At 40.8% G+C, this 14427-nt stretch overlaps 1 protein-coding gene across 1 annotated transcript in view; it reads right to left on the bottom strand.

The window, feature by feature from the left end:
* LOC144695025 (solute carrier organic anion transporter family member 4C1-like) overlaps nucleotides 1-14427 on the bottom strand; it is a 197330-nt gene that overhangs the window by 142460 nt on the left and 40443 nt on the right. Inside the window, exon 2 of the mRNA XM_078565903.1 lies at nucleotides 7365-7628. Coding sequence (XP_078422029.1) covers nucleotides 7365-7628 — 264 coding nt within the window. The remainder of the gene's footprint in view (nucleotides 1-7364; nucleotides 7629-14427) is intronic.

Here is a 14427-nt window from a genome sequence, read left to right on the forward strand (position 1 = left end):
ACTAGCCACATAAATACTGTGGCTACAAGAGCAGGTCAGAGGCTTGGAATCCTGTAAGTAACTCACCCCCTGACACCCCAAAGCCTGTTCACCATCTACAAGGCACAAGTCAGGAGTGTGACAGAATACTTTCCACTTGCTTGGATGAATGCAGTTCCAACAACACTCAAGAAGCTTGACACCATCCAGGAAAAAGCAACCTGCTTGATTGGTACTCCTTCCACAAATATTTACTCCGTCCACCACCAATGCACAGTAGCAGTAGTGCATACATCTGCAAGTACACTGCAGAAATTCACCAAGGATCTTTAGGCAGCACTTTCCAAACCCATGACCGCTACCATCTAGAAGGACAAGGGCAGCAGATACATGAGAACACCACCATCTGGAGATTCCTCTCCAAGCCACTCACCATCCTAGCTTGGAAATATATCATCGTTCCTTAATTGTCACTGAGTCAAAATCCTGGAACTCCCTCCCTAACAGTATCCCTACGCCACATGGATTGCAGTGGTTCAAGAAGGCAGCTCACCACCATCTTTTCAAGGAAAACAGGGGATGGGCAATAAATGCTGGCCTAGCCAGCAACACCCACATCTCGCAAATGAATAAAAAAAGCAAAATCTTTAAGCTCCGATATATGTATAAAGTATCTAATCATTATAATCAAAATGATGTAATACACTATCTTGCTTGCAGGTTTCTGCTGAGTTCCTGTTTTTAATCCCTTGACATCTGGAAATTGACGTTAAAAATACTATCAGAAGGTAGTTGCTGTAGAAGTCCAGCTCGCTGAAAAGAAAAAAATAATACTGTTTTGAACAAAATCAGAAGACTCAAGGTCAGAAATGAGGGCCTTTGGAAATAGATCACGTAGAAATCATTTTGGCTATTGATTTCCCAGAGGGAAATATGAGAAAAAAAACAAGATTGTTTCTAGAATCCCATTTTACCTATTCTGGGATTAGGCAAGCTACTGACAAATACTGAACTTTTCAGATCATAATGCATCAAAATGTTTCACTCAGGTTTCAACAATCATACACAGCACCTTAATCAAAAGATTTCTTTGGCTTCAGGACAAAAAAAATTCCACAAAACGGTCTGTGAAGAGATATGAGCAAGTGGACAAGAGACATCTTCAGTGATGCCTGATGTTAAAAGCCTCCAATCTAACCTATTCCATACCATTATCCTTTACCTTCTCTTCGTAGCATAAACTTACTTGGCTTCTGCGATGTAGAGGAGGTCACACCATGAGCAGTGAATGCAAAATTATTTGTGGCCCTACTTAATAGTGTGGGAGGGTGCGAATGGGCAGTTGTGACATTTTCAGCATTTGCATGAGGTAGGAGTGATGGAAGAGTGATACAATGTGACAAGGGGGACGGTCCCTTCAGAAAACTGAGAAGGAAGCGAACACAAGGGAAGAAGAGGATAAATTTGGTGGTGGCATTGCGTTAGAAGAAGTGACAAATATCGCAGGAGAAGACCTGTTAAATACAGGCTGTTTATATGGAAGTTTAGAACAAGGAGTCCCTAACATGATTCTGAGAAAGAGAAGGATGGGGCAGAAGCATAGGAAATGGGACTTAGTCAAGGGGCCTGCCAACCATGATGGAGGGGATTCATTGTTGAGAAACACAGGGCATTTTGGAAGCTTTGGTGAGAATGTAGGCACGATGATAGCAGATACACAAAGACATGGAAACTGGGAGAAGGAAATGAAGTTCTTACATAAAGTGGGTGGAAAGGGATAGTTCTGGGAGTCAGTGGGCTTGTAATTGATGTCAGTGGACAGCCTATCCCCAGAGATAGACACAGAAGTCCAGAAAAAGAAGGTAAGATTTAAAGATAAACCTCTGTTCACTTCCCAAAATAGGCATTAGTTCAGTGGCATATTGAGGTCAGTACATCAAAATTGTTAATCACCTTTACACAACCATTCCCACTATTGAATTAGTAAGCATTACAAATATTTTATGCCTGCAATGTATACAAACGTCTAGTCTTTTGATAGGAAGGGAATGGAAGTAAATAATATTCATTGTATTCACGTCAATTGTCTTACCTCCAATACATTGGATAAGTCTACATATTGTTTGCTTTAAAAATAGAATTTACCCAACTCCCCTCCTTACTCCTAATTAGCATATTTTTGCTCCAGGTATTTGAACCCTTAATCACAGTGAATAACTTCTCTAGATCAACTGTTACAATCCTTTCAAAATTTTCAATCCCTTCATAATGTTAATGCCAAGGACAGCAAAAAACAAAGCTAAACGATACTTAAACGAGCAAATTTTAACTGCCTGGCCAGGGAGAGGGCAGTGTTTCAGGTTCAGGGAGGGGGATGATGTACTGAAAGGTGTCACTGGGTCAGTAACCTGATATAGTCGTGGCCACTCCCAGGTTTAACCAGGGTAGGTTTGCACACAAGTGGGAAGCTGCCCCATGGAGTTGTTGGGTAAGTAATTCAACGTGGAAATAGACAATTGTTGTCAATTTAACCCAGCATCCTGACTAACAGACAGGGTACAGGTTTGCTGAGCTTTGTGGAGCTTGCCAGGTGCAGTAAGGCAACAACACAGCAGGGAATCATTGTTCATTGAAACCGACAGGCTGGAAAGCCTTTAAACAGTGAAACTGCACAGCTGCTGGGCTACCTATGGGAAAGGTATGTACTCACAGCACTTGTTTAGGGAGCCAGATTTCACTGCTTCATTGGTGATTTCCAACTTTCTAGAAGTCATTTCACTGACCATGGACTTTTCCCACCTTGATCTGAATTTCCTTGCTATCAGCCTTCACCGCCTCATGGGAACATCCCTATCTTGCACCCCTGATGAGAAACTAAAAAAGCAGCAACACCAGCAGCACCCGGAGAAACATGATCAGCAGCACCAGCTGCCTTCTCCTCAGCCACATGGCCCTTCAAAGGACAAAGGGAATGGACACAAAGATGCGGTTCAAAGGTGGCAGGATGCCTAGCACAGGGTCTAGAGACAGAGGACTAGCTTTCTTGATGTGTCTAAGCACCAGTGCCACAGGAGGCTCAGGCTTTCATGGCAGCTTGTTGCTGACATCCGTAATCTCATGGAGCAAGACCTCCTTCACTGGGGACCTAGCTGGCATGGATTGTCAGTGGCCATCAAGGTAGTTATCACTAGAGGACCACCCTCTGGTTCTCTGTCTCGCCTTGGAGTTCTCCTGCAAGGAGAGAAAGTAGAAAGTTATGAATGTGAGAAATGGTTTGTGTGGAGAGAAGGGAAGGACACCAATTGTGGAGTGTGACTGAGGCACGGGTGTGAGATGTGAATAAGATCAGGGTGAGAGTGGGTGTTGGCTGTTCAGATAGGGGTATGAGGAGGTGCTTGTAGAGAGTTGAATGACAGAGCTACAAAGTGTGTTGATCTGAGGAGTGCTGTGCAGAAGAACGCTGGTCAATTCAGAGTTCGGAGTTGACACCTGAACATGTTGTGTAACACACCATTCCCACCCTCATTAGGTCACTGAACCTTCTGGGACACTGTCTCCATGTTCAAAGGGCCACACTCCTGTGGCTGACTTTCTTGGCCACTTCCATTCATGCATGCTTGGTTTGAGAGTCTGACCTCTTATCAATCGAGGCATAGATTACAAAAGTAGGGAGATCATGTTGGAGTTGTGTAGAACCTTGGTGAGGCCACAACTGGAGTACTGTGTGGAGTTCTGGTCGCCACATTACAGGAAGGATGTGATTGCACTGGAGGGGGTGCAGAGGAGATTCACCAGGATGTTGCCTGGGATGAAACATTTAAGTTATGAAGAGAGGCTGGATAGACTTGGGTTGTTTTCGTTGGAGCAGGGAAGACTGAGGGGCGACCTGATCGAGGTGTACAAGATTATGAGGGGCATGGACAGGGTGGATAGGGAGCAGCTGTTCCCCTTAGTTGAAGGGTCAATCACAAGGGAGCATAAGTTCAAGGTGAGGGGCGGGAGGTTTAGTGGGGGATGTGAGGAAAAACGTTTTTACCCAGAGGGTGGTGATGGTCTGGAATGCACAGCCTGGGAGGGTGGTGGAAGTGGGTTGGCTCACATCCTTTAAAAAGTACCTGGATGAGCACTTGGCAATTCATAACATTCAAGGCTATGGGTGAAGTGCTGGTAAATGGGATTAGGTAGGTAGGTCAGATGTTTCTCACGTGTCAGTGCAGACTCGATGGGCCGAAGGCCTCTTCTGCACTGTGATTCTTACTCTTGTCCATGGGAAATGGAGCTTCACTTCCACCCTGCAGATCCTGCAGCAGTACCTGCAGAGAAGAGTTAGAGACCCGGGAGACAGCCTTCCCAAGTCTCCTTTTCACTCCCCAGGAGAAGTCTCAGGAAGCAATTTATATTTCAGCCATTCTGACATCTGCTGGAGTCCATTTAACTGGAAATCCTTTCTTTGACAGATGTGAGTTGTCATCATCCCCATCATCTGTGATTGGTCAGGAAACCCAGAAGCGAGATGCTAATACTGTGGTTGAGCGAGAGAGCATTGGCAAAACCCAATGATTAAACAAAGGGGTTCCAAACCCCCACCCGCAATCCCCTCCCCACCCCAACTTGCTGTGATGATTTTAGATAAAATTCCAGCCATAGTCTTTAATTTAGTTTGAAATTATTCATAAATGCCCCCATGGCATTCAAGGAGTTAATTTCATAATTACCAGCATTATAATGCTGACAAGTCCACAGAGTTTTGCCACAGCTTTTTGTCCTTGTAACTATGCTTGTGAAAACTCCTTTACTCGTGGAATAGATAAGCGTACCAGCTTGTACACAGTCATGATCATATTCTTGTCTGTGTCAGATGAAACTTAACTGACCTTGCACTCAAAATGTGATAACTCTCCCAATTTATCTCTAGCCTAAGGTAACTCAATGATAATCACAGCAGTTTCTGGCTCAGAGGCATATGTAAATTAATATACAACTTGTTCATAGGTCATAAAATTTGATTTATTCCCTTATACTTCCCAAACCTTACCATGCCGCCTCTAGTTTCTTGACCTGTCTATTTGGTTTGCAACCTTGGAAGACTGGTGAGCTGTATGTCAAACTCTCTTGTGGATATAAATGTGGTAGTCCTACACAGTTCCCCATTTACACTGCTTTCTTGTTTCCAGTGAATCAAGATAAATCATAACAGATGGAACTTTGATTCTTCAGATTATTATCGTCGTAAACTGTTTCTGTAAATGATATGTAAACCTACATAAGCTATTGCACCTTTGGAATCATAATACTCAACTTAGTATTTTGCTCATCTTGGGGTCTATAGCTTCTCAATGATAAACTTGAAAACTATATTTATCCATTTTTGTAATTTTAAAGAAGTTTACAGGATGTCCCAGCAAAACAGCTGCTGACCATTACATGTGGGATCTGTAACAAAGTTCCATTTGTCTATACCTACATCTGGAGGAAATTTTCTCGTATAGTGGAGCCTGTCAGAAAAAAAAATGACTAACCAAGCTCTAATATTGGAGAAAAGTTGGAATTTTCTATGTCCCTTCATGAAAAGCTTTCACTTATTACACGTTTTCTTCAGATTTCTTTCAAGAACAGAGTAATGCTATTTTCATAATAGGAAATGAAATGTTCTATGAATATCCCTGAATATTGGTATTTGAAGAAATCAGCAATATTTTAAAGGAAAAAATGTGAAAGGTCAACTCAGTACTCTGAACAATTTGGGTGCTAGCAGAGGCATGGTCAAAAGATATTCACACTTACATTCATATACATTTGTATTAAATATACTAAGGCTTGGTTGCGCTGCCACTTTATGTGCCAGCTAAGAATACTTCTGGTATGCAAATATCTAATATGATGCAAAAGAGAGTAGAGTACACAGAAATACATTTTGTCTCAAAACGTTTCAGTTGTTCTGCCTCCCATTTAAATTTCTCACCCTTCTTGTGAAGATGTTGACTTATTTTGGCATCATGATCTATGGGTTTGACCAGTAGCCATTACCTCACCCAGTCTTTTTGTAGTGCCTATGTACTGAGTCTTTCCAATGTAGATCAATAAATAGGAGAAGGAACGCTATCTGATTTTCTGCTTTGCAAGCTCACAGATGCCGATGCCAACTATAGGACTACCACCACCTTTCTGGCTGAGATGACTTTAACTCAATTATCCAAATTTTGCAGTCAATGGCAAATTAATACCACTAGCTGATCATTACAATTACTCATACCCACAGACTTTCGATGGGAATTTGTACTGGAACTTGCTCTGATATGAAACCCATTTCACTGCTTTCTTCAGGAGATCCGGGACCTGTGTAAATAGGGTAAGCAACTGTGTATCTCTTAAACTCAATTGAAGAATCCTGACTGAGTTACGCAGTCTGAACCAAGAAGTGTAAATTAAATCAGCTAATTCAATGCCAAATCATGTGCAGAAAGGGAAACGGGTAAAGGAAAGATATGAGTAAGAGAGGAACTGAAGAGCCAGAAAGAAAAAGTTGAAAAAAAAATGTAATATTTAAAAATCTCCACCTATAATCAAAATCTGAAGGAATGAGTGCACTTATAAAAGTTAATTTTCAGTGCCAGTGGGGTTGCTTGGCAATAATTAAGACTTACCACGCCATTAAAATTTTACTTACATTTAAACGGACAAGCCATAACATTTTCTGGTGAGTTAGTGGTTAATTAGTAGATAAGTACTCCAACTCCCTGTCCCACCCCCCCTTAAACAGATTATATTTCACCTCATTTCTATTTCTCTTCAGTTCTGATGAAGTGTCATACGGACTCGAAACGTTACCTCTGTCTTCCTCTCCACAGATGCTGTCAGGCCTGCTGAGTTTTTCCAGCTATTTTTGTTTTTGCTCCAACTTCACATCCTTCTATTTGTTTCATGGCAAGTTTCTCAATAAGATTCTGTTATAGCAAAGCTTCTGGAGGGGCAGGGCAACTCAAACAGCAATCTGAATTCTGCATTTAACTGTACATTTGTGGTCACCAGAAGTTGCTGTCTGATTTATTCTTTACAAAGTCTGGGCTAATATTAGCCAAGATCAAACTTAGGACACCTTGGTTTATACTGCTCAGTGCCACATCACGTGATATGTTCACCTACTGAATCATTAGGGAGGGACTGCTTAGAGTAATTAGCCCAAGCTACTATCTTCAAAAGACAGAGGAAAACAATCAAATTACTATGTCTCAAGTGGCACAAGTTAGCAGATTTCCATTTCATTTCTTACACCCAAGTTTAATATCAGGTTGCATTAGCTTATTGAAACTACCGTAATATACAAAGCTGAATGCAATAGGATAGTGAACAAAATAATACTTACATAAACAAAAAATATGTCATACCTCTTATTTGAGCACCATAACTATACAGGCCACTGGTGAAATGGGGCAGGCAAAACACAAGGGATCCCAATCCAAGCATAAAAGCTGAGAAAGCCAGCCATCGTGGCTTGTGTCCCTTTTGTCCGTGGTAAGAGACAAAGAGGCACAAAATACTGAAGGAAATATCATAGCCTGCAGAAATAAATCCTGTGGTGAGGCTATTCAGGTTGTATCGCCTCTCAATTGTGGTTATGTTGATGTTCACCAGACCATTCACTAAAGTACCTGCAACACAAAAAATGTTTATCATTTTAAAAGCGAGAAATAAATCCCAACAATAATACTATTGAGAATGACAAGAACAGCAACATCAAAAGACTGCCATCACTCCAATTTCCCCTCCAAGTCACATACCATCCAGAATTATAATTATATTGTCAATCCTTCATCACTTCTGCGTCACAATTAGAATACCCTATGAAAAATCTTCATGACAAATCATAATCACAATGACTGCAGCAGTTCAAGAAGACAGCTCAACACCCCCTTTACAATGCAAGTAGGGGGTAATAATCAATGCTACATTGTTAGCATTATTCACACCCCAATAACAAATAAAAAAACGGTCACGACAGTAAGACTTGGCAGGTGGGGGGGGCGGGGTGGGGGGTGCCTCAAAGGCTAAGGCTACCTGCTGAGTTAAATGCCCAATGCCAACATGGTACTCACCCTTCCAGAGCGTAACAAATCATTGACGCGCTTACGGCACTGGATCTAGGTGTGCCGCATCACGTCGCGGGAGCTCACCACCTCCTCCTGTTGGAACACACACCTCCTCCTCCGATGCTGGGGGGCCAATACTTCCCGCCGTGCTGCCACCTCCGAGGAGGGCAACAAGGCATTCATCTGAAAAGTGAGGGGCGCATTGGCCCCCGCTGGCCTACCCTGCAGCCTGCCCTGCTCCTGTAGCAGACCCTGCAGCCTGACCTGCTGTCTGCTTGATATATTCAGTGATCTGTAGGGAAGCATGTAACATGATCTAAAAAATTGGTTTCTTCTTCCTTCATCCCCATGGCAAATTGAATCACATTAACCTTGTATCTAGGTAGAATTGCTAATTAGCTATCTTTGATCCCAACTACCTTTCATCTGAGAAGTAAATGAACCATTTACAGCACAGCTGCTTACAAATTGATACAAACAATACCTTTCTGGGACTTTGGGTGACACAAAATCTATCCGTGGTAAACTTAGAGACTGCTGCCATTGACTCCAGGTGCAAATATCTTGCACCTTCTTCTCAGTAAAACAATCTAAGCCTTCCTTTGATCTCCAACAATCAAATCACCTGGCTTACTGTCAGGCAGCCTGCAGAACAGATCACAATGCCATGTTCATTTATCCTAAATTTAAAGATGCAGTCCCAAAATATAACAATCTTATAAACCAGATAATTGTAACAAATATTATTACATATTTCAAATATAATTAATATTTTGAAAACTAAAGTAAAGCTTAAAATCACTAAACAGCTACCAGCTTATGGTAGCATTCTGTGGTCAACTTTCAATAAGATGGTTATCAAGTAAGTCTAAAATATTAATTCACTATACTAAATAATGATAGATTTTCTGAATTTCATGCATCTTTAACTGCATTTTCTAAATTAAAAATAATGTACTTTTTCAGTTAACATTGTTACAAGTGTGAGGTTTATGGAATCATTATGTTTTAGAGCTGTATCTTTTGCTTTATAAGATTATCATAGTTTGGGATTGATCTTCAAAAGTAGTTTAAATGAAAGGAGTCATGCGACCTTTGCTGGAGTCTGTCTGACAGTAAACTTGGGTGGCTAAGTGAGTGGGCTAGAGCATGGCAGATGGAATGTAATGTGAATAAGTGTGAAGCTATTCACTTTGGTAGAAAAAAACAGAAAGGCAGACTATTTCTTAAATGGTGGGAGGTTGGGGAGTGTAGGTATCCAAAGGGGCCTGAGTGTCATTGTTCATGAGTCACTAAAAGCTAGCATGCAGGTGCAGCAACCATTAGGAAGGCAAATGGTATGTTGGCCTTCATTGCAAGGGGATTTGAGTACAGGAGTAACTATGTCTTACTGCAGTTGTATAGAGCCTTGATGAGACCTCAGTTTTGGTCCCCTTATCTAAGGAGGGGTATATTTGCCATAGAGGGAGTACAATGGATGTTTACCAGATTAATCCCTGGGATGTTGGGATTGTCTTATGAAGAGAGATCCAGAACACTGGGGCTGTATTCCCTTGAGTTTCGAAGAATGAGGGGTGACCTCATTGAATATTACAAAATTCTTACAGGGTGTTGTGACAGGGTAGATGTAGATAAGATGTTTCCCTTAGCTGGTAAATCTAAAACCACGACTGAGATGAGGAGGAATTTCTTCACTCAGAGGGTGGTGAATCTTTGGAATTCTGTACCCCAAAGGGCTGTGGAATCTCAATCATTGAATTTGTTTAAAACAGAAATCAATAGATTTCTGGAAACTAATGACATCAAGGGAAATGGAGATAGCGTGGGAAAGTGGTGTTGAGGTAGAATAACAGCCATGATCTAATAGATTGGTAGAGCAGGCTCGATGGACTGAATGGCCTACTCTTGTCCCTATGATACTGAACTAGGTGGAAAGGTAAGCTGTGGGGAAGACACAGAAGCTGCAAAGAGATTTAGATTGGTTAGGTAAGTGGGTAACAAGAAGGCAAATGGAGTATAATATAGGGAAGTTATTCACTTTGCTTGTAAGAATAAAAAAGCTGAATGTTTTTAAAATATTTTTTAATTAAAAAAAAATTGAAGAACTTAAAAGTGTTGATGTTCAAAGAGACTTGGGTCTGTTGGTACAAGGAATGCAGAAAGTTAGCACGCAGGTGCAGCAAGCAATCAGGAAGGCAAATAGCATGTTGGCCTTTATTGCACGGGGACTGATGTAGAAGTTTAAATAAGTCTTGCTATAGTTATACAGAGTTATGGTGAAACCGCATCTAGAGTGCTGTGTGCAGTTTTGGTTTCCGCATTTGAGAAAGGATATATTTGCATTGGAGGCAGGACAGCAGAGGTTCACTAAATTGGTCCCTGGATTAGGGGTTTGTTCTATGATGAGAGGCTGAGTAAATTGGGTTTACATTCTCTGGGATTTAAAAGAATGAGAGGCAATCTCATTGAAACCTAAAAAATTCTGAAGGCGTTTGATAGGGTCGATGATGAGAGGTTGTTTCCATTGGTCAGGGAATCTAAAACACGGGGGCACAGTCTCAGGATAAGGGAGTGATCATTTAGGACTGAGATGAGAAGAGAGGGTTGTAAATCTTTGGAATTCTGCATCGAAGAGGGTTGTGGATGCTCTATCATTGAGTACATTTAAGGCTGGGATAGACAAATTTTTGGTCTCATGGAATTAAGGGATATGGGGAGCAGGCAGGAAAACGGAGTTGAAGCCCAAGGTCAGCCATGCTCGTATTGAATGGCGGAACAGTCTCGATAAGCTGTGTGGTCTACTCCTGCTCCTATTTCTTATGTTCTTATCTTCTTAAAGGTGTTATTTGCATCAATTTGTAAATAGCTATGTTGGAACCTGTCCCTTTGTTTCTAAGATTAAAAGCAGTGGTAATTAGAAATAACTGATTACCATTTCTAATTGCATACAGGGCTAGTGTGTTTCCCGTTATCATGGAGAGGAGGATAGAGGAAGCCATTTTGAGATCAGGTTACAGGCTTCCCTATAAACCTAGAGACATCACGGACAAACAGAGTTGCAGTTTTGGTCTTGAGTGACCTGCAGCTGACTGGGAGGGGGGAAGCGAGAAGATAGATGTTGGCCAGGCCGCATCTTAAGCAGAGAAAGTGCTGACTCTATCGTTCATCACACAGAATGTGGGTGGGTGCTGGTTCCCAGTTTCAAAACAGAGTTCATGAGGATTTAAAACATGGCCAGAGAGTTTGCCTAACTGGAGCTAGAGGAAAATCTTCAGGGAAGCCTCTTGCAGTGGAAGGCAGTATGGGGAAAAGAAAGGAATTGAAGTAAATCCTGGGGTACTGCAAAGCATGTTGGATTAGTTCCAGGAGTAATGAATGTCTACTTAAAATACTGGGTAATGTAACAAAATTGGGGTATTTGGTTGTCAGTAAAAGTAGGAAGAAGCAAACTTTGTTCAGTTATTTAAAGTATATGTTGCCTAGGAAAAGAAAATAGTGTTTAAGTAACAGTGCTTTGTCTTTAGTCATTGATACAGTAGAAGATCTTTTACATGACATCTTGATGTGTCATCCTTTCAGCTAATAACTGGATGTTCGAATTTCTCTTTAAACTGGAGATTGTAACAAAATTGGGGGTTCTTTGCAGGATCTCGAACCCAGAGGCTGAAACCGGTACAATGAGATTTGCTAAAGATCAAACAAACACAATTCCACGTGGACTTTTGCTTATTTATTGAAAAGGATGACTATGTCTTGCAGAAGCTTTGCTTGAAAGAGACAATTTGTCTTTAAGTGCCTTGCATGAGTTAAAGAAGGTTAATTTAAAAGAAGTGGCAGAAAAGTTGGAAATAGAGTTAAAAATAGGTGCTACTAAAGCAGAAATGGTTGAGGTATTGACTCAACATTTGGACCTTAAGGAAGAGAAAGGTAATTCTGATAATGCCCAGCTTGAGTTAGCTAGGATTCAGTTGCAAATGAAGCAGCTTGAAATAGGAAAAGAGCTATGAAAAAGGCTTGAACTTAAAAGAGAAAGAAAGAGAAATGGGAAAAATTGAATTAGAATTTCAAAGAGAAAGGGAAGCAAGAAAATTTGAACTGGACAGAAAAAGGCTTCGATTACATGGACAGGAGTAGCAGATAGATTTGATGATGAGTTAGATTTAACTCCTGGGTTTGTATTAGCGAGATTCCTAAATTCAGTGAGGAAGAAGTTGAAATGTATTTTGTCTCATTTCAGAAAATTGCTACGAAGTTACAGTGGTCACAAGATATTTGGACAATCGTACTGCAAAGTGTTTTTATAGGAAAAGCCTTGGAGGTTTATTTGACCCTTTCTATCGAATAGTCTGCAGATTATGATACAGTTAATTAAGCTGTACTTAATGCATATGGTCACAGAAGTTTATCATCAAAAATTTTGAAATTTGAGGAAAAAGGAAAATCGGACTTTTGTTGAATAACAACAAAAATTCTGGAAAAACTCAGTGGCTCTGGCAACATCTGTGGAGAGAGAAACAAAGTTAATATTTCAAGCCTAAGAGTCATATTGGACTCTAAGCGTTAGCTCTGTCTCACTCCACAGATGCTGCCAGACCTGCTGAGTTTTTCCAACACTTTGTTTTTAATTCAGATCTCCAGCATCCACAGTATTTTGCTTTTATTTCAGATTTTTGTGGAATTTGCTAGAGAGAAAGAAATGATTTTTAATTGTTGGTATAGATCAATGAAGTTGAATCAGGATTTGAAAACCTTAAAGAGGTGTTGTTGATGGAGAAGTTTAAAAACAGTATTCCTTTAGGATCCTTTAATTCAAATCCCACCTAGAAGACCATAAAGTTTCCAACATGAGGGAAGCAGATGTTTTGGCAGATAGCTATGATTTAACCCAAAGACAACCAGGTGGCAACAAATCATTGTTCGCAAACCCACACAGGAGCTGGAGTGAGAAGCAAAGTGATAATGAATAGAACACTAATTATAGTAATGGGGATAGCAGAACTGAAAAGGTAGACGCTCCTCAAAGTAGTGAAAGAGGCAGTATAGAAGGTAACAATGATTCAAAGAGACCAACGTGTTTTTATTGTCATAAGGACTGACATGTCAAGTCAGTCAGTGTTGGGAGGTTAAAGCCAAAAATGGTAGTATTAGTAAGTGTGTCTAGTGTTTCTCCAGAAAATGCTGTGCCAGTAGGAGGAACCGGTGAGGAACCAATACAATGTGGTGTCTTTTCAGGAGGAGGTGTAAATCAGAGAATAAAAGATTAGGAGGATTTTATATTTGAGGGTGAAGTGAATCCATTTTTGTCTGATAAAGGGTATAAAAAGATTACTACCCTTAGGGATTTAGGTTTGGTTCATGTTAGCAAACACATCATACTCTTTCCAGAGAGTTTTCTCGTTAAAAGAGTATTGATGCGTGGCATTAATGGAAACTGTTTACCTGCTCCACTGTATAATGTGAATTTAAACTATGCTTTAGTCAAGGGGTCTGTTAATGTTGGAGTGATCTCTGCATTGCCTATTCATAGTAGGAAATTACCTCGTTGGGAATAAGGTGCTGGCCTCTCCCGAAATGCCCTCTCACTGTAACTGAAATTGATAGCGTACTCAAAGAATCAGAGACTAGAAAACACTGCTTCAACTAAAGATATGTCCAGAGAGTCTAAAGTTCAACCTTCTGGCTTGAAACAGACAGTTACACCTCAAACTGCTATGAAGGTTTAAAGTCAGATGCAAACAAACTTAATGTATCTGCTTTGAAATTGCCTATAAACGTGAACTCATATGAACATACGAGGGGCAGGAGTAGGGCACTCGGCCCCTCGAGCCTGCTCTGCCATTCAATTATATCATGGCTGAACTGAATGTAACCTCAACCCCACATTCCTGCCTACCCCTGGTAACCCTTCATTCCCTTGTTCATCACCCTCTTGTTCATAAGAATCTATCTAGCTCTGCCTTAAAAGTATTCAAAGGCTCTATTTCCACTGCCTTTTGAGGAAGAAACTTCCAAAGACTCACAACCCTAAGAGAAAAAAATTCTCCTCATCTCTGCCTTGAATGAGCGACCCGTTATTTTTAAACAGTGATCCCTAGTTCTAGATTCTCCCACAAGAGGAAACATCCTCTCCACCTCCACACTGTCACCCTCAGGACCTTAAAGGTTTCAATTAAATCACCTCTTCCTCTTCTAAATTCCAATGGATACAAGCCTAACCTGTCCAGCCTTTCCTCATAAGACAACACGCTCATTCCTGGTATTAGTCTAGTAATCCTTCTCTGAACTGCTTCTAATGCATTTACATATTTCTTTAAATAAGGAGACTAGTACTATACACAATACTCCAGATGTGATCTCACAA

The sequence above is a fragment of the Cetorhinus maximus genome, chromosome 2 (genome assembly GCF_964194155.1).
Source record: "Cetorhinus maximus chromosome 2, sCetMax3.hap1.1, whole genome shotgun sequence".
In the NCBI taxonomy this organism is placed as follows: domain Eukaryota; kingdom Metazoa; phylum Chordata; class Chondrichthyes; order Lamniformes; family Cetorhinidae; genus Cetorhinus; species Cetorhinus maximus.